Genomic DNA, 22,959 nt, shown 5'->3' with positions numbered 1-22,959 from the left:
GAAGCATACAAAAGGGTTGTTAATAAGTTTTCATTCTGATGACAGAAAAACACTTTCTCATGTTTGATATTTACTTCTCAAACTCATTAATAATTCATCAAGAGAAAACAAAGAAAATCACTATGGTAACCGTAACCGTGGTTTGGATATGTGATCCTAATTACCATAAAATTTTGCCAACTTTAGCCTTGAATCTCTCCAAGAATTATCGATCATTTGAGAAGCCATATCAAATACTCGAAAGTGTGTTTCATGAGATATCCAAACACCTCGAAGTCGTTTAAAAAAACTCGGCTGCGCCTCGTTTTTTCAACCTACTTCTCAGTGTTTGGATATCTGATGAAACACTCTCCCTCGTGTTTGATATATCACATGAAGAATGAAAAATTCAAAATGTAACTGGATCCAATACAAGGAATTAATGCCCAACAGCTTTCAGGTGAGTCTATAGTCATTCTTTACAATCAACTCTTTCCTCCATTTATATAATACTCATCCCTTACCTTGAGGTAACTTATTGGCAGCATCAGGACCTTTGGATTTTTTCTGTTTCTTTCCTACTCTGGTAGGGATTGGTGGCTCATACTTCTTTTTCTTATCCTAACAATTTGACAAATAAAAACGACAAAAATATTTGAATACTATTACCAAACGTATGATAACGTAGAAAACAGTGGCTTTGCATCTTCACGACATAACCATGTTGCCCTGTAGCTGTATAGCAGTTCACATGTAGTCATATAGCCATGTAGCCACACAGCCTGGAAAGCATACTGGTGCATGCCTAACTGTATTGTTCTTAAAACATGAAAAAAGGAACAAGCATACGTGTAAAGAAGAATGCCGAGGTAGCTGTGTATCAAGCTGTTTGATGGGTACACCTTTGGGTATTCTGCAGTTATTCCTAATTTAGGCAACCTTTGCTCATTATCCATCCAAATTGTTCATACAATGAGTTGCTTTTAATTCGACTGGTCTAGTACCCTTACATGAGCGCCACAAGTTCTTATGTGATAAGCTCTTAATTCCATCCTGTCTAATCCTTCGCACAAGCTGTAGAGCTTACTGCCTCCCAAGAAAGAGCGCGGAGTTAATTTAAGGAATAGGCACTCTCTTACTACACAGCGCCTCCACACCATCCGTACTCGCAACAGTTTTATCTATCACTATGTCCATAAAGCAATGATGTAATATTGTTCTCTTAATTATATATTTTGGTTTTTTTATATTTTTAAATTCTTGATTTATAGTTTTTTAGCTTAGTATTGTGATTCATTCTTATAACTTTTATTGTAAATCAGATGTAATTCAGCCTGTGGCTGCAAGGTTTTTGAATAATAAACTATCTATCTATCCATTACCTTGTCCCCCTTCTTGTCACCTCCAGGGCCCCCACTGCCAGACTGATTCTGACCCTGTGTGAAAAAATATTGCACATTTAGCTCAACAGCACACCAGAAAAATCAGACCTAATCTACTCTGCATCTGGAGAAATTAAGCCTGTTAATGTTCTCTCGCCCAGTAAAGATGTCACAAACTAAGGTAACCAAGCCCTGGCTCTGATCGTGCATATGTTACTTTTCTCTACTCTGTCCTTGTTTTCTTTGTCTTACGAAGTTGACTAAAAACCAACAACAGCTTTCAGACAAAATATACAAGCCAAAAGTACCTCAAGATTTTGTCACTTCACATGGCACTTAGTCATGCAAAATCGATTTTAGCTTACATGTAAACTTAACCTTCAAAAAAGCTTCCGTCTTTAGCTTTCAATGATGTTACGTTTATCTGTGTTATATATCGTCATATATCTTATTGAAGTTAACAAAGTTAAGACTGGTACACGTTAAATTTAAAATGCGCAAAATTGAGTAACAGATGGTACATAACGGCAAAATAAGTTTTGTCTCACACGACAAAGGAATATAAAAGTTTTTGATCATGACAGACAATTCAACACGATGGCAGCTTCATACATGCGTACATCACGATCACGTCGAAGCCCTAGCCAGTTTTGGAGAAAAGACTGTAAAACTCCGACTCAGTTAGGTAACATAGATCCTTTAAAGCATCCTAAGATGAACAAATACCGAGAATAACAACGAATAAGACAGAAAAATTCACTCACCATTCTTCAATTTTTTCAAATTCTTCAATGTTGCTCGCCAGATCGACCGCAGGCTCGTTTAACGCATTGAGTCATGCGCATTGTGGTGCTGACTCACACTTTTCGTACCCAGTTTTCCTCCTTTTAAAAAACGGCGGGCAACCTCATCCCAGCTGAACCGCGGGTCTCACATTCTCTTCTTTTCTTTTTTTTTTTTAAACTGAGCAGCGCTTTGTCCAAATTAATTAAATTTAGCCATAAGCTTTGTCGTTTCGTCCCAGTTTTGTGGTCAACTAAGTTAGTCACAAACCAGTGGCTCAAATCCCCTCCAGTCAAGAAAAAAGAAAGAAAGAAAAAAAAAAAATCCCAGTTTCCATTATTCCCCTCAGGGTCCTCAGGCCGGACCTATGATTTGCACGAGGCAAAATAAAAAAAAAAACACTCTTTGAGCTGGACGAGAATCGAACCCCCGACCTCCGGATTTGATCGCTCTTCCGACTGAGTTACGACGCCAGACGGAGGTAAGCCGTGGGGCAATAATGGTGTCTCTGTCTGATCCATCATTTGTGTCCTTATTAAATGCCAGCGGCACAACATTCACTTGTACCATTCACATTCACATTGCCGCAATTACCACCATTCAATGGTGGTACCGTAGTTATTCGGTCATAAGGCGCACGGTTTTTTCAAAAAAAAATCTGTCTTTGGGTGGCAAGTTAGTGCTAAAATTGGGGTGCGTCATATAGCCAAGTATTTTCACGTAACAAAATCTTAAGATCACAATTTGAGAAGAACTTACAGTTTAAAAAACACAAGAAAAAGACACTTGTTGTTGGTTATTGACTTTTATAGATTTGGTGGTTCTGAAAAGAGCCGTTGTGGTGGTTGTTGTTCTTCTTCTAGTCTCGGCTAGTCTTCCTGCTCGCTGTCCGTGTCGAACTCGTTCTCTAAGTGGTCGTCTGCTTCATCAATTGCGGCAATGGCATTGTCACCCACGACTTGCTCTAGCTTAGTCGGTAGGGCAATGGAAGATCAAATGCTGAGGTCGTGGGTTCGATTACGTATTTGTAATATTTGTTTCAATGCATGACCCCACCAACTCTGCTGATTGATTTCATCGTGCTAAAATAAAGGTGTTCAGTTCATTCCGGTCCAGATCAAAGATTTTTTTCATTGTCTCATGCGATCTCCTATTTCCTTACTAGGGCTCAGTGGGAAATTCATGGGTTAATACACTGCAGAGATAATAAGGTGGGGGTACACCTGAATTTGGATGGAATTTTCAGAGGTTGAAGGAAGGGATTGAAGAAAGAAAATGATTTTTGAAACACTAACAGACAGTTGATACCCACGCAGGAGCACCCCTGGGCTGAGTTGCTCGAAGCATGGTTAGCGCTAACCATTGGTTAAGAGGTATTAAAACCTATAGGTTGTTAAGGTATTTAATCCGGGTTAGCGCCAACCATGCTTTGAGCAACTGGGCCCACGTTGCTAGTGGACTAACTTGGTATCCGTCTATTAATTATTAACTACAAATTCTAATTTTAAAACTTCACTAAATCTTCAATATTTCTTTTTTCTCTTAATTTTACTACTCTTTTGAGAAAAACTATCTCCTCCCAAATATACCTAAAAATCACCCAAAAATTTACAGAACACCCCAAAACATTGATTTGTGTAATGAGCATAGGGTTTTTGTATTGCTTGAAACGCGAACGAGAGCCGAACCGATTTTAAGCAGCGTGAAAATGGCTACCATGTAGACCCCCGCCTTAATTCTCTGATCCATCATTTGTGTCCTTAGTGCTAGCGGCATAACATTCACTAAATTTAGTGAGCCTACTTCCTCTTCCTGTATGTATACTATGAAAATTGCTTTTTGTTTGGGTCGGAAACTGCCAAGATCTGGATGGTTGGATGTCAGTACCCTTAACTTCTACGGTTTATCCTATAGTTCTAGGAAGCCTATAGTTAATAAGCCCCCGGCTTCTATATAGGCTTCCTAGCCTTTAACACATTTAATATTGTAAATAGTTAAGTATGAACACTGTAATAGTGAGAATATTGTGTGTCGTCTATAATGTATTTATGTTGTATTTTTTGGTTAATGGCAAAATAAACGAATTGAATTGAATTGTATTGAATTGAATGTCGGACATCATCGGAGACCCAGGGACTGTCAGTCGGGGGCGGGGGAAATGGCGCGACGAAAGTTTTCAAGAACCGAAAACTTTCGTCGCGCCACTTCATGCGCCCCCGACTGACAGTCCCTGGGTCTCCGATGATGGATGTGGGAAAAAACGGAGAAAAGAGGGGGATGGCCTTATACCGCACCAAAACACTCCAAACTCCAAGAAAACAAATTTAAACACGTTTTATTTTACAATTTTGCTATCAATTGTTTTGTCCCTATGTAACGATGAAATAGCTGAATTATGATTACATGCTCGATATCAGTATGTTGAACAAACTTCAACCATGATGCTTTACCCTAATTAAAAACTTGTAAGAGGAAGAATAAGAAAACAACTAGAATTGCTAACTACACAAGCGTGATTACTTACTGGGAGTATATTCCCATTTAATCGTCCAAAAGAGAAAAATAATTCCGTAATAATCAAGATTGTGTTGAACACAAAAATAATGCAAAGGGATATCACAAAACTAGCAAGTATTTCTTTAATTTTCCCGTTTTGGTAAAGGCGTGTCTCATTTTGCAAGACGAGATGTCAGGTACTCCGATTACGGAATGGAGTAGGGCGCTGTTACACTAGCCAATTTTTCTTGCAATTTGTCTCGCAATCTTGTTGCGACACAAGTTGCGCTAATCGTTGCCTAGTGTAACACAGCCCTGAAATGAACTTGTTGCCGCAATCGTTGCAAAAAGTAGAAGTCTGTTCTACTTCGTGCAACGGTGACTGTAACAAAAACGTTGCGAGGCATGTTCATTTCAGCGGAGGGCATGTTACACCAGGCAACGATCCGTGCAACTTAAGGCGCAACGAAATTGCAAGACAAGCTGCAAGAGAAATTACCCAGCGAGGACTTATTTTTCCATCCAGTAGCCCATTTTGAAAACGCGAGAGAACGTATGCCCACCAAATTCCTTGTGTCTTCTTGAGTAACAAAACATTTCTAACCTGAAAGTAGCCGTATTACCTTTCTTTAATTTGTTTTCTCTACCCACAAAAACAGCACCTCAGTAAATAAGCATTGCGTGTGAGTGCATGATTATGACAATAATTATTAATGCCTGGTTAACACCAGAAACAACGACGTAATAACATGCCAATATGTTGCCTGTACATTATATAAAGTAATGTATAACAGTGACATGAAATGATTTTTTGTCTGTATGACCGAGTGAACCAGGTATAATTCTGCATGTTATTAAATATGCGCATGGCACGAGGTTAGGGACACCTGGAATAGCAATTATCATGCATTATTATTCAACACACTGAAACACTGCCCTAATATGGTCATGGTGCACCAAATATTGGTCGACTGTAGTCGACAGATATCCTGCGATATATGTCATCCCGTGTGTCAAGGAGAAAAATGGCAAATAAAGATCATCTCCAGCTTTTCTGTAATAAAACTGTGCTTTGTTATCATTTTGTTGAATAATAAAACAATTATCCTGCTCAGTCTTGCAAAATATCCAAACATTTCAGCCAGCTCGGCCTATGGCCTCGTCGGCTAAGTATCAGGTGACATTCTGCGCGATTTCGCAGGATGGTCTATTGTTAATTATCAGTAATCATTCATTATCATCTAAAATTGATTCCTATTTCATAGCAAAACAACAGCAACCAATAGTTCATTACACGTTCCCCAGAGCACACTTCATGCAAGTTGGCCAAAGTTTAGTTTTGGTAAGTCATAATCTATGAAGACAAATTTTCCAACTTGAATGAAGTGATTAAGGACGTGTATCATCGGTGACTGCTGAGACAAAAAAAACATAAGATTCCTGGACAACTGTTGATAGGATAAAATATAAAGCATTTGGGGACCCCCATGACAAAATTGAACTCAATAACGAATTGTACATAATTCAGGGATGTTCAATAAAGGTTAGGGATGGGGATTTTCTATGGCTAATACGGATCTGAACTAAGGGTACATGTCATGCAAAAAAAAAACAAAAACAAACAAACAAACAATAAAAGGCAACATCACAAACCAATCATTTTCCCCAGTTAATTGGAATAAAATGGTGATAACCCTTATACTGACATTATTACTCTAAAAATGTTCACAGTTATTAAAACAGAAATCAGGACAAATTGCTGGTTGAGCCAGGTTTACACATACAACACAAGCGTAAGTACAAGCACGAACATAAAATATTATTATTGCATTCCGAAGTAGAAAGAACGCACTTCTAATACAAATTGGAATCGAGATAGATGGAACAACGTTGATTGCCATGAGTGAATGGATCTGGTATCCCCCCAGATTTTGCAGGGGCAGATGACATCATCACCATCTTGGCAAAGAAGAGAAAGCCTGGAATCGAGATCTGAACGAATGCACTCCCTAATCTTTTATCAATACTAGTTGTAAGCACAAGAAAAGAGGACCTTCCTTTCTTTTTTTATACTAGTACTTAAGGTGTGGACACTAGCTGCAGCATTCTGCTCAGTACATATTGAACCCCAAAACTTGATGATGAAGTTAACAAGATATGTACCACTGATCCTTTGTTAAGTGCAATGTTTCACCATATCTGAGTCAAGGCCTTTCAGCTAAAGCAGAAGCAAAAGGCCAAGCATGGGTACAAGAAAACAGCACCTAGCAACACACTGAACTGGGCAAACGTATAAGGCAAAGCATGGGAACAAGCAAAGAGAAGTGCATCTAGCACTGCACTGAACTCATCAGGGATGAGAAAACAAAATTTTAAAGGCACCGAACCTTGTAACGTTAGATAGACCTGAGCTTGTCATCGTCATGATCATGATCATCATCATGATCATGATCATCATCATCATCATCATCATCACCATCATCATCATCATCATCATCATCATCATCATCATCATCATCATCGTCATCACCCTCATTGTCATCGTCAAATCATAATCGTTTTCAATCCTTATTGCTTTCAGTGTTCAAAGGGCATACATTGTGGCCTGAGCTTGTTTACAGCTTAATAGCATGCACTTAATCTCGTTAGCCTTATGCTTGCATCATATGTATAAACCTTAAGATCAGTGCAAGTCTAACTAGCAAGGTTTGCTTGTAGCATTTCATAGATAACACTGAAGATTAAAAGTTGTAACAATTTAAATAGTAACTAGTAGTATTAACAATAATCTGTTCATTTATACACACCAGAGATGAACTAACTTGTGGTTTTTCTGCTAGAATGTACTAATAAGGCACAAACTAAACTATAATAACATGTCTATTAGAGATTTTTGATCAATTGAAAACAAAGTTTCTTGACTGAGATTGAGTAAAAAGAACATGCTCAAGTTCCTAGACTTGCCAAAAGTTCATCGCTTTTGTTATTAATTAACAAGCATGAAGTGAGGTGGAGATTGAAGTAGAAGCCCGCTCACTCAAACTCCCAAAGGAAACAAAAAATAGTTTGAGTTAGCGGGATTCTACTGTACAACAGTTTCACATCCAAAATTTCTCTCACTTCAAATGTATTTAAATCTGAAATGGCAGTTTTCAATCGAGTGTTGAAAGTTCTTTGTATTTGTTTGGTTTTGTTTAACTGCACTCTATGATTGGTTTGCAAAAATTCACGCCAGCTTTTCAACCAATGAGATGCCAAACCAACAGTCACTTGCTTACATGCACTTTCCCATGCTTGGCCCAGGTTATAATTACGTATTAGCTTTGAATTCTGAATGGCTCATTGCCCTGTTTGCATGTGTTCTGATTGGCCAGAGTACATGTAATATCTTTGGTTAATTTGGTTTTATAACACTCACTTGAAAACCACTCTAAATGAAAAGAGCTTGGAACAAGTATAAAGATCTGCAAATTGGCTTCAAATTTGCACACTGCAGAAGTAGGCCATATCTAAGAGTATCGATGTCATTCCCAAATCACCATAGACACTAGAACTGGTTCTAGATTGTTTATTTGACACAGCCACGCAATTAAACCAAGACATTGGCTATGCATTATTTTAATTAGATTTATACTATCTTTAATCATCATTTACAGTGTAATAAATCTGTTTTCACACACCTGCGAAAAAATGTCAGTCAAGAATATTTTGGTACGAGAGGGAAAAATATTTCACCTTTGGCCAACTGTGCACCAGCGTGTGGTTCTGATATTTTTATCCTTGATACATTTTTGATGTCCACATGATCAATTAACATCTTACTTCATGCCATTTATCAGAGGAATTCCCCTTATTTAATTGCGTCCGGTCATGGTTGGACAATGATTCACCGAAGTCGTGAGATTTCCTGTTTCACAGCTGCAACATAAAGAAAGGTGTTATTTTATCTCCACCACACAAAAAATAACACAGTAGTGTACACCAAATAAGTTTATTTTCGAGAGCCTGCCGAGAACCCGAGGCATACATACCATATACAATCCTGATATACAATCAATACCTTTCACATTAAATAAAAGGTATACAACACTGACAAGTCGGGATTAACAGAGCTGGGCAACCGCTCACAAAGACACAACTATGGTAGATGGAGTCCAAAAAATCTGGGTAGGAACCATGGCCCAATCTCTAAGCAGTTAGCAGCCCATTCTTTAAGGCTTTGCAGTTCAAACAAAATAAATATTCAAATTAAAATAAATTTGGCATCAGCCGAAGGTAAACGGTTGGTTCTGAGGCCTTGATGGATATCACGTGCTATACTCCTTCCTATATACCAGTGCATCATTACCCATAATGCTCGGGCTTAAGGCCCAGGCATTGTTGTATCTTGTGCCGACAAAATATTTATTTCTGCCTTATTTGTAAACTCAACTGCCAGAAATACATGTACCATTTTCCCCTAAGAAATAGTAATTTATTAAAACATTAGTAAGAGCAGTTTTCATTTGAGTATTGAAAGTAAAAAAAAAATTGCATTTTTGCTTTGAACTGCATTACTACGCTCTGTGATTGGTTGATAAAACTCGCACCACTTTCTCAACCAATAAGATGTAAAACCAAAACCATTATTGTGCCTTGCTTGCACATGTTTTCCCGCACTTGGCGCCAGTTACATGTATTTGCTTTGATTTCTGATTGGCTCATTGTGTTGTTTACGTCTGTTGTGAATGACCAGAACAATTACTTTGGTTTTGGTTTTACGACACTCAATTGAAAACCGCTCTAAACAATAATATTTAATTTTTAAAACAATACTTGACATATAACTGTATCATAATCATTGCACAATCGCCATCACCATCATCATAGTCATTAACGTTCTAGTTTATTGTTAAGTCAGCAAGAATACTTAGAACTTCATTACCAACAGCATAACAGTCCAGTTTTACTATTTTTTTTATCATCAAAACCGCTCTTAACAATAATATTTAATTTTTAAAACAATACTTGACATATAACTGTATGATAATCATTACACAATCGTCATCACCATCATCATAGTCATTAAAATTCTAGTTTATTGTAAATTCAGCAAGAATAGTTAGAACATCATTAACAACAGCTTAACAGTCCAGTTTTACTATTATCTTATCAACACTGTTAAGTCTGACTTAAAAAAAATATTAATTGCATGTTTGGTTTTTTTTATACATATTTGCATCTTAACTGTCACATTTTATTACCAGGGCCCCTCTGGATAACAGACATGAATCTGAATGGGCCACCCTGGTTAAAAAAAGCTTATTTGTAACTTACTTACTTACGGGTACTTACTAACTTGTTAAAGTTGGTCATTAAACCGTTTATTCCTTCACTAAGTTCACTCTAAATACTAAAATTATGGCAAATGTTAAAGATAAGGAATGGGAAAATAATTCTGATTTTTTTTACGGTTTTTCTAGACATACCTTCAATTATTTCTTTTTTTACCACATCCAATTCTTGTCTAAATTCAGCAAGTAACTCCTGTAAAAGAAAACAGTTTGTAAAGAAGAGAGCTTGAAACTAAAACAATCCACAAGATTGTTAGCCAGTCAAAAGGTTGTCAGTTTTATACACATGCAGTGATACCTCCCCTTAAGTAAAATAAAATTTTGACATTAAGACGAAAGCCATAAGTAATGGTCAAGTGGTTTTCATGCACATCTTCTATACTGAAATCAAACCGAAATTTGGAAATTCTCTTTGTTCAAACCCACTGTATTAATAAAGCAGCTTTCAACAAAAGAAACATTCTAACAAAATAACATTCTTTACCGATTTTAATTCTTCCAACTGATCATTGCTTAATGGTGATTCACTCTTGCTGCTTTTCCTGCAAAAAAGTTAATATGATATTTTATATACACAATTAAACTGACAAAAAGACTGCTATGTTGACCTGTGTCGTAAGTCAATACAGTGATGATATGGTACTGCAAGATGAAGGTTTCCTTGAAGCATGCAATGGTCTCAAAGGTTCCAAACATCTTTCCATGTACATGACAGTTATGTACTACTTATTCTCTGAGTCTAATCATCATAGCTTTTATTGCTTGTGAAGTTATGAAAGGGGGAATGGGCCAGGCTGAACTTCTGGACTTCTGACTAAAAGTTTCACATAACTACTAGCTAGGGCAATGAGTCTACACTCAAACAAACATTTCTTTATTTAAGCAGTGAAACTCTTTCTTTGTACACTATTGTGTTCGTACCTGACCGCTCCATTACTTGCTGGTTTGGGCGACGACAAGAAGTTAGTTTTAACATTGTTGCTTCCAAATGGAGGAGCTGCTGGTGCAGCGCTGACACTGGTGCGACCAGCTGAAAAAAAGAGAGGTAACTGAACGTCCATATTTAACTGTATAGGCACATCTGAAGGAACACTTAGCACTGCCCTCCCCCCCCCCCACCAAATAATGTTGACAACAATGACTGGCAAAACTAAAACAAGTTAATAGGAACTGATTGTTTGGACTGATTTACATAAAAAAAATTGTTTGGTGCAACATGGAGCTGAGGGGAAAGCCATCAACATTAGATGTTGAGCCAAGTTTTTCAACTGCCGGGGTCATTCTTTCATGTAATAAAACATCACATTGTTTTCAACTAAGTAGTACCCTTGCTTTTCTAAGACCACCCCCCCCCCCCCCACCTCCACCACAAACCCCTCTGTAAAAATTCCAAAATTCACTTTTTCTCTCAATTTTTTGGCTCTTGAGACCCCCCCCCCCCCCCCCCCGAATTTTTAATTTCTTCTGTGGGGGTGAGAGGATATGGATATTTTCTGGAAAGTACAATTTACAATTTACAACTTCTTAACCTCTGGAATGATTTCCATGAGGCTAAGTGTGGGAATTTTAGTCTTCTAACCAAAGCTTTATTAAATGGGCTGGGATTAGGGAAACTTACCAGAGACTGGTTTTGTTTCAGCTTCTTCCTTCACAGGCTGAAGTGAAAAAACACAATTTTAATTTATTAAAAACAAAAACAAACAATTAAATGAAAAATCAGGCTTTGCTCTAGAAATTGGTTGCGAGGAACCTGAACGTCCCAAAAAGGGACTTTTAGGGGGGCTGTTTTCAAGGAATGAGTCCCAGGATACATGAATTTTTTTTCATAATAGTTATAAAGTTAACATTTTAAGTCATCAATTTTTTTTCAAAAGTGTTCCAGTGGTAGATTAAAATGTTTGCAGTGAAACTACTTTAAAAAGTTTGTAGTAAAATAACTAAGTGATTGCAATAATCATAATTAGCCAAGAAAGCTACTCAAATGTTTACTTTCCTTGTAATGGTCCAAACACAGGATGCTAAATTCTATACCCAGTACATTTTCAATAACGTGACTTGTATTAGTTGCATCGCTGAGTAAAATTAACTAAAAATAAAATCTTCTTACAACATTCCAAAAGAATGATAATGCTTGAGGCAATAAATTATGCAAAGAGAAAAAAAAAAGATTTTTTCAGTCTAGTAAATCAAAAAGACACATAATCATCAGATCTATGCAGAATAATTTAAAGTCTGGTAAGACATCTGCTCGACCATCACACATTCACCATAATAATGAGGGAAATTATTTTCAGGAAGGGCTTGTTGTTATTTTTGTGGTTGTCTTTATTGTTATTTGTATTATTATTTTTTGCGAGGTGGGGGAAGGGGGGGGGGGGGGGAGGGTGGGCTTAATCTTGGCGAGAATTTTTATTCCAAAATTGGTTGGGATTGAAAATAAACCCAGCTTACAACAACCAGGCCCAAGTTGTTCAAAAAGCGGATAACTTTATCCACTCGATAAGTCACTATCGAACAGAGCAAATGTACTCCAACTAACACTTTTGGCAAGCTTGCACATAATCGTATACTTAGATTTGACATAGGCTTCTACTCTATCCACAAATTATACTGCTGTTGGGAAAATCTTGCACACATTTTAATCTGCCGGATAGCGAATTATCCAGTGGATAAAATTATCCCCTCTTTGAACAACTGGGGGCTGAAGGACTGAAGGGTGCTTTTGTCTCCATTTGTTGTCATTGGTTGTTTTTTTCTTTTGCGAGGGGGTGGGGGGTGGGGCTCATCATCATCATCATCATCAGCAGCAGGAGCAGCAACAACTTTATTTAAATGCCTTTTGGATTAAGCTAAAGGAAGCTAATTAGGACCACTAAAAACTGATAAATATTGACAAAAATATAAGAAGACGAAAAAGGTTTTGCATTTAAAACAAGTAAAACATGCTCTGCGGTAAGAGTACCGACAAAAATAAATATAAATTTCAAAAAGTCATGAGAATTTAACCATTAAGATGAGCACACTAGGGTTTATTTTTTTTTTTTGGGGGGGGGGGGGGGGGGTGAGGAGCTTTTATTTCCAAGGGGACTAACTTCACTTTGTAAGTACCCATGTGGGAAAAAAAGAGAGAGACGACAAATCTTACCTCAACTTCTCTTCCCTCTTCTTTTGCTTTTCTATCAGGAAAGAAATGGTTAAAAAAAATATATTAATTTTCAGTCGTGGGCCCAGTTGCTCGAAGCATGGTTAGCGCTAACCCGGGTTAAATACCATGACAACCTATAGGTTTTAATACCTCTTAACCAATGGTTAGCGCTAACCATGCTTCCAGCAACTCAGCCCTGGACTTTAACAGATGAATATAGTTTAAGAGGGGCCTGGAGTAGAGGGGGGGGGGGGGGAAATGTGGGATACTCCCTAGAATGGACTATATTTATTGGGGAGGCTCCGCCCAAAAGGGGTATAAGGATTTCTTGAGCTAAAGTATACAAAGGGGTAAGGGTAACATGAAACACACCTAGCCGCAAGCTTCCTGGCCATCTCTTCCATCATGCCCATTCCTCCTCCAATAGCCTTGCCACCACGACTAGCTGAATTAGCTCTGTCAGTTCTTGGACCAGGATTATCATTATCGGCCTGCAAAATGATCAGTGTCAGACCAAACAAGGTTATAGCTCTAGCAACTGTTCATGGCTCCAAGCTCAATTTTATTTTAAAGTCACCTTTTCCCAACCTTTTTGAGAAAACCCTTTCCAGAAAAAAAAAATAGGTTGCCGTCTTTCTATTTTCTCTGTGACAAATTGTAAATTATAAAGTAAATTTACGAAAAACTGATAACAATCTTGAGCCAAAGGAAAAACAAAGATGACTGTTCTGCCACATACAACTGGCAAAAGGACTGAATACTGAAAATGGTTGAACTTTATCACTTCATTTGAGTTTAAAATTTAATGTCCTGTACTAGAACCAGCCATCTACTGGCTAAAACAGTGACATACTGACAGCTTTGTGAAAGGACATCCATGTTGTGGTTTAAAATGTTTTAAACCAGAGTTTAATTTTGATTTTCCTTTGTGCAGCATAACTATAATCCAAGACAAAGGGAAATAAAAATCAAACTAATTCAAAAATGTTTAAACCAAAAACATTTTGAATCACAACATCTGTACCATGAACATCAAATTAGAAAAAAATGACTTTCAACAATTTTTTTGCAGACATATGGTTACCTCACCTTGGATTGCTTCTTAAGCTTTGCTGCGGCAATCTGTTCAGCCAATGAACCACCTCCCCCACTTACTGCTGGAGGTGGAGGGGGTGCTGGGGGTGCAGGAGGTCCTCCTCCTCCCCCTCCTGGAAGAGGTGGTGCTGCAGGTGGAGCAGGAGGAGCTGGAGGAGCTGGTGGAGCAGGTGGTGGTGCTGGAGCTGCTGGAACAGGAGGAGCGGCTGGTACACCTTTAAAATTAATCATCAAGGAAGGTCATTTGTAAGAACTTGTTGAGTGACAAATCAGATGTTGACACATCTTTACTATGGACATTTCACCTCGTCCCAGAGACAAAAACTACAACAATTAATATTATTATAATAAGTATTATAAATTTATAATTATTATTATCATTATCATCACCATCATCATCATCATTATTATTTATCACAATTAACTGTTAGAACCATGGGTTACTTTAAATTATAGATATAAAAATACTGTGCTGTATAGAAAGGAAAAACACCTATTAAGGTGAACTCCCCTTCGAGATACAGATAAAAACCTCTTATGAAATAAGGAACATTGCCAGACAATTATAATTTGCAATGGAGTTTCTAGTTATGAGAGCATTCATGGAAAACAGTACAGAGAGTTGGGTCCTCTGGGTTAGACAATTTTAAAGAAAAACAACAGGCTGTACCAGTTTACACCAAGGGTGCTTCATGAAAGGGGGGGGGGGAGGGGGGTGAGTGCAGGGAAACATACTATTGTTTGCTGGCAAGCTAATTTAGTACCTGCTCAAAAGAGCATGATTGATTCTATTGATTCTGCAAGCTTGTAATGATTACAAAACAAAATTTACTCACTTGGTATGATTGGTTGTGGTCCAGGTGAGGTTGACAAGGAAACCGTACTCGACTATAAAAAGAGCAATTCAGATTTCAGACAATTTAAAGCTAAATATACATGTACAAATATGAAATGTCCTTACAAAAGAAGCATCTTTAGAAACATTCTTTAATACATGTTCTCACTTTGTGCCTCCAGGACTGCTTTGGGCATCCCGCTCTTTCTCCTGGAACCCCTCAGGGTTCCATCTAAGGGCAATTGAAGGGATGCATGGAGAAAAGCCCTAAGTGACTTGTGATAAATTGATAGATTCTCCTTTCAAATTCCCTTGTATTTACTTGGTAAATGAAAGAATAATTTGACATTACATCAAAAGTCACTTAGGGCCTTGTTCCATGCATCCCTTCAATAATTATTAATAATTAGATTATTACTTTTCCTCAAAATGCAAGCAATCTACATGAAAGAGGAACCAATGTTTCACAGACTTCGTTTGTTTAAAGAACTGAAACAACTCAAGCTTAAGTATCTGTGGTCGTAAATAAATGAAAGAAATCAGGTAAGTGTTGCTACCTTGTTTGTGTTAGCCTAAAGGTCGCTTGCAATTTAAACAAAACTAATAGGTTAATTTCTTGTTCACCTAGCGCTTTGTTCAAAACCTACAGTAAACACAGTATACATCCAAGTTTCTCATGTGAAAACCAGTCTCTGTGACAAATTTGAGCTTACCTGGGGCAATTTCAATCGAAGGGGTGCCTGGAAAAAAGCCCTCAGTGACTTCTGATAAATTGCTAGATTCTCCTTCCAAATTCCCTTGTATTCGCTTGTGAAACAAAGGAGAATTTGTCCTAACATTAAAAGTCACTTAGGGCCTTATTCCACACACCCCTTCAATTGCAAGGCAAAAAAGTTGCATAAGATACTTTCACATAAAACCCTTCAATTATATGTAGGAGTTACTGTTAGTAGTAATAATTATTATTACATGTACACTTTCGCATGCACCGCTACAAACTGTAACTTACACTAGGGCTTTCTCTCTCTCTTGGATCATACTGATTGTGGTGGGATCTGTCTGGACCAGCGGAGGGCACCCTTCCTCGAGAATGATGGTCATAACCGTCATGATGTGCCGGCATCTCCTCAGGCTCGTTACCTCTGCCATTGCTCATGTGGGATGATGGCACAAACTGCTGCGGCTGCTGCTGTTGTTGTGGGATTGAGGCTGAGAATTATAACAAAGAAAATAGCTTACAAGGACTACTAACATGAACCTGATAGGGTTTGTGCAAGAAGGGCATAATTATTTAAAATAATGCAAGATTTGTCCTTGAAATATTCAAATTCCTTCAAGTCAACATCTTGCTGTTGTTTTAGCTCAGATTTCCTTGCTTTTCGCATGGGGCCTTCAACTCCTTCAGGAAACATTGCCCCAATGTTTTATCAATTTCTTTACTCTCCATTTGAAATTATAACAGACAATTATGGGCAAGACTTCCATTATTATCGCAAAACAAAGCACAAAGCATCGGATAAAAAAACATTGGAGCAACATTTCCTGGCGGAATTAAAGCCCACATGCAAGAAAGCCAGTGAATCTGAGCTAAAACAACTAAAAGCGATATAACATGCACTAAAAGGGGAAGTATCATGGGGTTTTTTACCTTTGTTAAAAATGGTGAAATAAGATCTTCACTTTGCTACAAAATAATTCTACAACAATGAGAGGAGAGAAATCAACTCAATTCTTGACAGGAACAACTCGTACTCTGTTCTAGCCCATTTTGGAAACAAAAATACGAAAACTTGAAAAACATTAGCCTAACATTTCAAGTTTCAATCCATTCCAACCTACTCTGTCTCTGGCCAGAGGCACTAATCGACAGGTTTATTGCACTGGAGTGATAATAATATTTATGACTAAACTAGACATTATTTTTTGGTTCCTGTTGTCAGACAAACATTTTGGGGTTTTGAAATGACATCAAATTTTCCTGATACTTCCCCTTTAAGGTCGGTTATATACCAAGCTCTTCAATATTATTGGAGTCAATTTTACCAGCTTGCTAATCACCCACCCGACATCCCACTTCTGAGGTTATCCAAAGCAGTATGAACTGCCTGTCCGAAGATTTGGGCATCGTCTTTGCTTGGAAAATTCAAACCATAAACCTGTCTATTGTCTCTCCATTGGTGAAATGTTGGTGTGGCTTCATTGTACTTTAATCCTTTTGCCAATGCGCAGTTTATAACCACCTGTCAATAAATAAATATTAAATAAAACCTTGGCTCATTTGTCAACTCAGAATTAAAGATTTTCTTTCTAGACAAAATAATATTTAATAAATATCTTTATATTTTCCTGACTGGCTGTCTCTGTGTCTAAGTAAGGTATCCAAAGTTATTTGTAAGTCTGACTCAGTATTAGTTCAGGAATAATTAAAAGCAAATTTTTGATACAATTTTAATTTTGCAATTTTAGGAGAGTGATATTCACCATATTTAATTTTATCCATTTGAACTATAATTTGCTGAAAGTTTGTGCTGATAAATTACTGACTTGTTCCTTTTGCAATGTCAAATTTTCAAGACATTTTTGAGACAAGCATACAATACAATACTTGATCAATATATGTTCTACTAGGGGTTTTTCAATACTAATTTACAAAACTTAAAAATTGATATAACGATTTACGTAATTTAAATTAGTAGTAATGACAAACAACATGAATAACGCTAATGCTAGTAAAATGCAAGAAGTTTATTCACGCAATTCATATTCCCTCCGCAGAACTTGTCTTACGTTTCTTAAAAACTGTTACAAACATATCATGAGCAAGGAAGCATATTTACAACACTTGCTCACATACCGTGTGATCTTGAACTTTTCTTCCAACTATTCTGTATGTGTTATTGACAGGATGATGATACACATGGACTCTGGAGATTCCAGAAGAGCCACCAGAGTGTTCCCATTCTTTCCTTTCATTGTTGTAGAGCATTACAGATGCCCGTGACTGGGCGATAGATTGTTCACTGCAGAGATGAAGAACAAGATTGGTAATCATCACATAACTTATTATTCCACCGACCGGTTAGCTCAGTTGATTGAGCATCGGACCACCGTGCGGGAGGTCCTGGGTTCAAACCCCGGCCGGACCACCACTCAGGGTCTTTGAATAACTGAGGAGAAAGTGCTGCCTTTGTAATGACATCTGCAAATGGTTAGACTTTCTAGTCTTCTCGGATAAGGAGGATAAACCGTAGGCCCCATCTCACAACACTTCAATGTTCATAACCCTGTGGGATGTTAAAGAACCCAGACACTAATCGCAAAGAGTAGGGCATGGAGTTCCCGGTGTGCTGGTCTGGTCTTTGTGCTGTTTCATGATTTCAAGGGTTGGGTGGGTAGGATGAGGTCGCTAATGGACATATGCTGATGTAAACCGCATTTGAATATATATATGAATAGAAAATGCGGTATATAAATGCATTACCATTACCATTATTCAACACATTGTAACACTGCCCAAATATGGTCACGGTGCACTGAATATTTGTCATCAGTAGTCAACAGATATCCTGCGATATACGTAATTTTGTGTCAGGGAGAAAAATGGCAAAATAAAGATTGTCTCCTGCTTTTCTGCAATAAAATTGCTTTGTTATCAATGTGTTGAATTTAACAAAACAATTATCCTGCTTAATCTTGTGGAATATCCCTTGATTTTAGCCAGCTCAGCTGACAGCCTCGTCAGCTAAGTATCAAGAGATATTCTGTGCAATTTCCCAGGATAATTGTTAAATACATGCTATGATGCACATTAATTTGAAGTCTCACAAGCAGGTAAAGCGGGGTGGGGGGCTTAATATAGGGAGCAGGCCGATTGAAAATTTCAACACACTTTCACCACACGTTTGACATTTAAATCCTAGCAGTATGCAGGATATTTGTCCCATGAACCTAGTTTAATGGCCTTAGCTCCCAGAGTCTCCTGTAGCTCAGTGGCTGAGCATCCAAACTAGTAATCGGAAGGTCTTAGGTTCAACTCCTGATAGGAGCACTCTGATTTTTTTTTCCGAGTATGCCTGTGTCACTTTCTAGAATAATACATCATTGACATGCATGTATAATTTGTACAAATAAAAGTGTTCAAATTTTTTTTTATGAATGCCACCTTGTGTTTAACATACTCAACCTATTTGTTAGTCATTCAGCCTTAGCTTGTGAGATAAAGATCATAGCTCCAATGGCAGACACCACATGTAGTGCAAATTGGAACTGGGGTGGCATTGCAACTAAATCTGTAATATTGGGAGGGGAACGGTGGGGCTAAGAGATCTTAGGTTTAGAATCGGGGAGGGGAGCTGCATAAAAATGTTCTACCACAAATCTCCACACTCTCCAAAAGATAAATCATAAATATTCTCTTAAAGTTAGCAATCAAATGCAGTTACTAACATGTAAGTTTTGTTTAAGCTGTGGCCTGGCCAGGCCTGGCCAAATATCAAAAAGTATATTCTCCTCACTGTTTCTTAAGGTACTAGTAGGAGCTGCATTTGTTTAAAAATCAATAGAATTAGTCTTAAGTGATCATTTCCTTCATCTCATGACTTGAATGTTTGATAATCACTGATATTGTGAGGAGAAATTGGATGATCACTGTTAGGACTTACAAGGTTAAAGTGTATGACTATTGTATGACAGAATGTTTTATTTGCTTGTATAAATCTTCATGTTGTTCTCATATGAAAATAAAAAAAAAAATTATCAATTTTTCTTCTTTGTGTTTGAGGCATATAAAAGTGTCAAATTTTACTTCCAGTTGGGTACAAAACCATGAAAGACGGGAGACTGGAGATAGTAGAGTTGTGACCTCAAATATGCACTGTACAGGAATGCTAGTCTCATGATTTCTCTATTCCTAACTTGCTTTTTGTGTGCAGATGAAGAAAACTGTGTGGATGAAAATACGAATGAGATTGTGGAATACTAAGGATCAAACAGCTGAGGAATTGAGAAACTGCAAGTCTAAAAAAAATTCTGTCATATACATGTTAACCATTTTCACAATAATTATTTCACTTTCAATTTTAACAAGGTTAACAATTTCAGATTTTCAAACTGAAAATCTTCCTGAATTATTAACAGAAGACACATTTTGTACATTACTTTCATTGTGAAAAGAAAGCCTGAAAAAATTCAGGCATTAACAGAATTCAAACCTGTGACCTCTGCAATACTGGGGCGATGCTGGTCGATGCTCTACAAGTACCAAATGAGCATTTTGATTTTGACAACAGATTTCTTCGGTGTTGTGGAAAATATTACTATTAATACATTTTGCACTGCACGTCTGAATCTTTATGGAGGCACTAAAAAGAGTTTGCTAAATAGTACTGTTAGTTAAACATTATATTTTACAAGTCACTATGCTAATAGAACCATTTGCTTTGGTATCAAATGAGCTATCACACCAACTGGGGTGGAGTGTAGAAGATGAAAAGATAAATGCTTACAACTACTTCCATGTACGTAACTGCTACATTATCAAATTTGTTAGCTCGAATATATGGCATTTAACATATTTTTTCACCTCTGTTTACAGATGCAATTGTTTCACAACCAATCTGGGTCATGTTGGTATTATAAGAGGCTCATGATAATTTGCCTGAATTATATGCATCTCAAAATGCTCAGTTACTTAATATTATAATCATGTTAGTTGGGTTGCAGAATTGCTATTCTCCCTATTAACACCTTTGAACAATAGATTTCCTCTGTGTAGTGGAAAATATCACTAAATATTTCACGCTACACCGCTGAATCTTTTTGGTGGTGCAATAAAGAATTTGCTAAATACAGTGTAGTTCTAAAGTTATACATTATATTTTGCAAGTCACTTTGCCAATAGAAATATTTGCTTTGGCATCAACTCAGTTCTCTGTTTTCAAATCAGACAACAATATTGTCAAAGAATGGATTCCTTTGTTAAGAACTGCTTATTTACATAGCAATACAGGGCTTTTCATATCCAATGTATGGAATGAAAAGAAAACAATTCCGTTCGACCTGTCTCGACATAATCAAATTCCTTGAGATCCTTATGCAAAGAATTCAAAATGAGAATGAGGAAAAACAAGAACAAAACCTACAGAACAGTACAGATCGAGCTTACTTGCCGTGACAACACACAATTTTAATAATAATTTTGTCAAATGTATCTGAAAAAGCCGATTGTCTCAAATGTATTCTACACGTAACTAGATTCGCTCAAAACGTTGACCGCTATTGCAGACTGTTAGATTCAGTGCAACTTGACAAATAATTATTATATGCTTCGATTCATAATAGTCACGAATTCATTTGCCCTGGATAAAACTGCTAATGTATAATCTGATTGACTAACTGGCCTAAAAAGATATTCTCTTTCATATAGCTTTGATTCTGTTGTGTTTGAAGCACAAGGTTAAAGGTTACATGAGTTGTGGAAAGGAAAATCAAGCTTATACGCTGCAGTGTCACAGTATAATTAAAGCTTATAAAAAAGTGAAAGAAATTCGTAAGATTCTAGGCATCCCCAGAAAAGAGCAAATTATCTTTTCGCTATGTTGTAATTGAAGTAAAGAAAAATCGATGCAGGTTATTTTATAACATTTTTGCGACGATTACATTCGAGAGGACAAATTAAGCTGCAAGGTATGAAATTGTTAATGTTTACAAAGTCCTTCTTCCTCAACCGATAACACCAAAAGACTCCCTCAAAACAAACTGACAAGTTTATAAAATATAGATTACAAGATCTCGGCGAAATGAAACCCAACAACTGAAATAACTCCCTTCATATTTATAGACGAAAACAGGAAAACAACCATGTCCTTTTCTGTACAAATGAAAAATATTCAGTGCAATTTCAGTGTAGTCCCACGCCAAGAACTGGGAGACGCTCGAAAAATAAATTACATCAACTTCTATTGAATGATTAACAGTTACACAATTCATCAGCTGCATGCTTCAAAGTTATGTTTTCATTCTGCCAATTGAATGGACGTCTGAAAGTGCAAAGGATCGACTAAGTTGATCTCATAAGAAAACTGTAATCCTGTCACTTAATCCTGGCAAAATAAACAGACATCGGGTGAAAACATTTCAAAATTACTTCCTCGAAACTCCCTATCAAATCAATCCTTTTACCGTTTATACAGGTTTATAGAAATATTGCCCAAGGCAATGCAATCTTCCACTTCAAATTTAAGATTATATGTGTTTTCTTACATTAGTTTGAGGTACCGCATTACCAGCATACCGATGCCGAAATACACTAAAAAAGATCCATCAATTTCCAAAAGAATGTCGCAATATTTTATGTTTTGAATTCAAAATAACAACGATCGATTTAACAAATAACAAAGCAATGGGAATCGCAAATCAGACGTATACAAGTTACGAGAAGTAGAATTGTGAGTGGTTCGAAGAAAATGCCGTCTACTTTCATTCGGAATGTTCGGCCTCGTATTGTCTGTCATGTCAAGTGAAAGCAGATCACAGGCAATAAAATATGCAATCTTACTTCATATTGGAAAATGACAATCAGCAGTAATTGTTGCAAGGCAATTCGGCGGTCCACTGTTCAAGCAAACGACTCCAATGCCAAAAACCCTTCAATGAGTAGAAACTCGCGAAGTTGAAACTCAATTCACCGCACCCACAGTCTTCTTTGAACAAAATAAACTGTATCTCGATTACAATGGACAGAGATTCCTTCCACGTTCCCTGATTAACAACAACGATGAATAAACATTCAACAGAGGACCAGTTCGCTGATTAATTCCTAAAGTTGGGCATCAAGGAAGCTAAAATTGTGTTTCGCCTGCCTGTTGTGTTCAACCGGATATGCCCACCTCACGCCGCCGCCATTGCCGCCAT

General features: G+C 37.3%; 2 protein-coding genes across 2 annotated transcripts in view; both read right to left on the bottom strand.

Annotated features, from left to right (window-relative positions):
* The window catches only part of LOC146487339 (26S proteasome regulatory subunit 4), a 26,408-nt gene extending 24,197 nt beyond the window's left edge, over positions 1-2,211 (bottom strand). Inside the window, exons 1-3 of the mRNA XM_085087199.1 lie at positions 2,126-2,211; positions 1,362-1,415; positions 504-600 (exon numbers count right to left, since the gene is read on the bottom strand). Coding sequence (XP_084943325.1) covers positions 504-600; positions 1,362-1,415; positions 2,126-2,128 — 154 coding nt within the window. The 5' untranslated portion in view covers positions 2,129-2,211. The remainder of the gene's footprint in view (positions 1-503; positions 601-1,361; positions 1,416-2,125) is intronic.
* A 2,252-nt stretch (positions 2,212-4,463) lies between these two features.
* On the bottom strand, positions 4,464-22,959 carry LOC146487338 (uncharacterized). The gene is made up of 13 exons (XM_085087214.1): positions 22,604-22,959; positions 17,903-18,068; positions 17,111-17,288; positions 16,058-16,257; positions 15,050-15,101; positions 14,208-14,428; positions 13,491-13,609; positions 13,119-13,149; positions 11,592-11,628; positions 10,895-11,003; positions 10,458-10,515; positions 10,109-10,166; positions 4,464-8,558 (listed from the first exon to the last, which is right to left on the bottom strand). Exons 1-13 carry the CDS (start codon positions 22,606-22,608, stop codon positions 8,527-8,529), a joined length of 1,266 nt encoding a protein of 421 aa, XP_084943340.1. The 5' UTR covers positions 22,609-22,959; the 3' UTR covers positions 4,464-8,526.

Source organism: Pavona decussata, unplaced genomic scaffold (genome assembly GCF_977016875.1).
Source record: "Pavona decussata unplaced genomic scaffold, jaPavDecu1.1 SCAFFOLD_16, whole genome shotgun sequence".
Classification (NCBI taxonomy): domain Eukaryota; kingdom Metazoa; phylum Cnidaria; class Anthozoa; order Scleractinia; family Agariciidae; genus Pavona; species Pavona decussata.
Note: the sequence above shows the minus strand (reverse complement) of the source record. Positions and strands in the feature narration are given on the sequence as shown.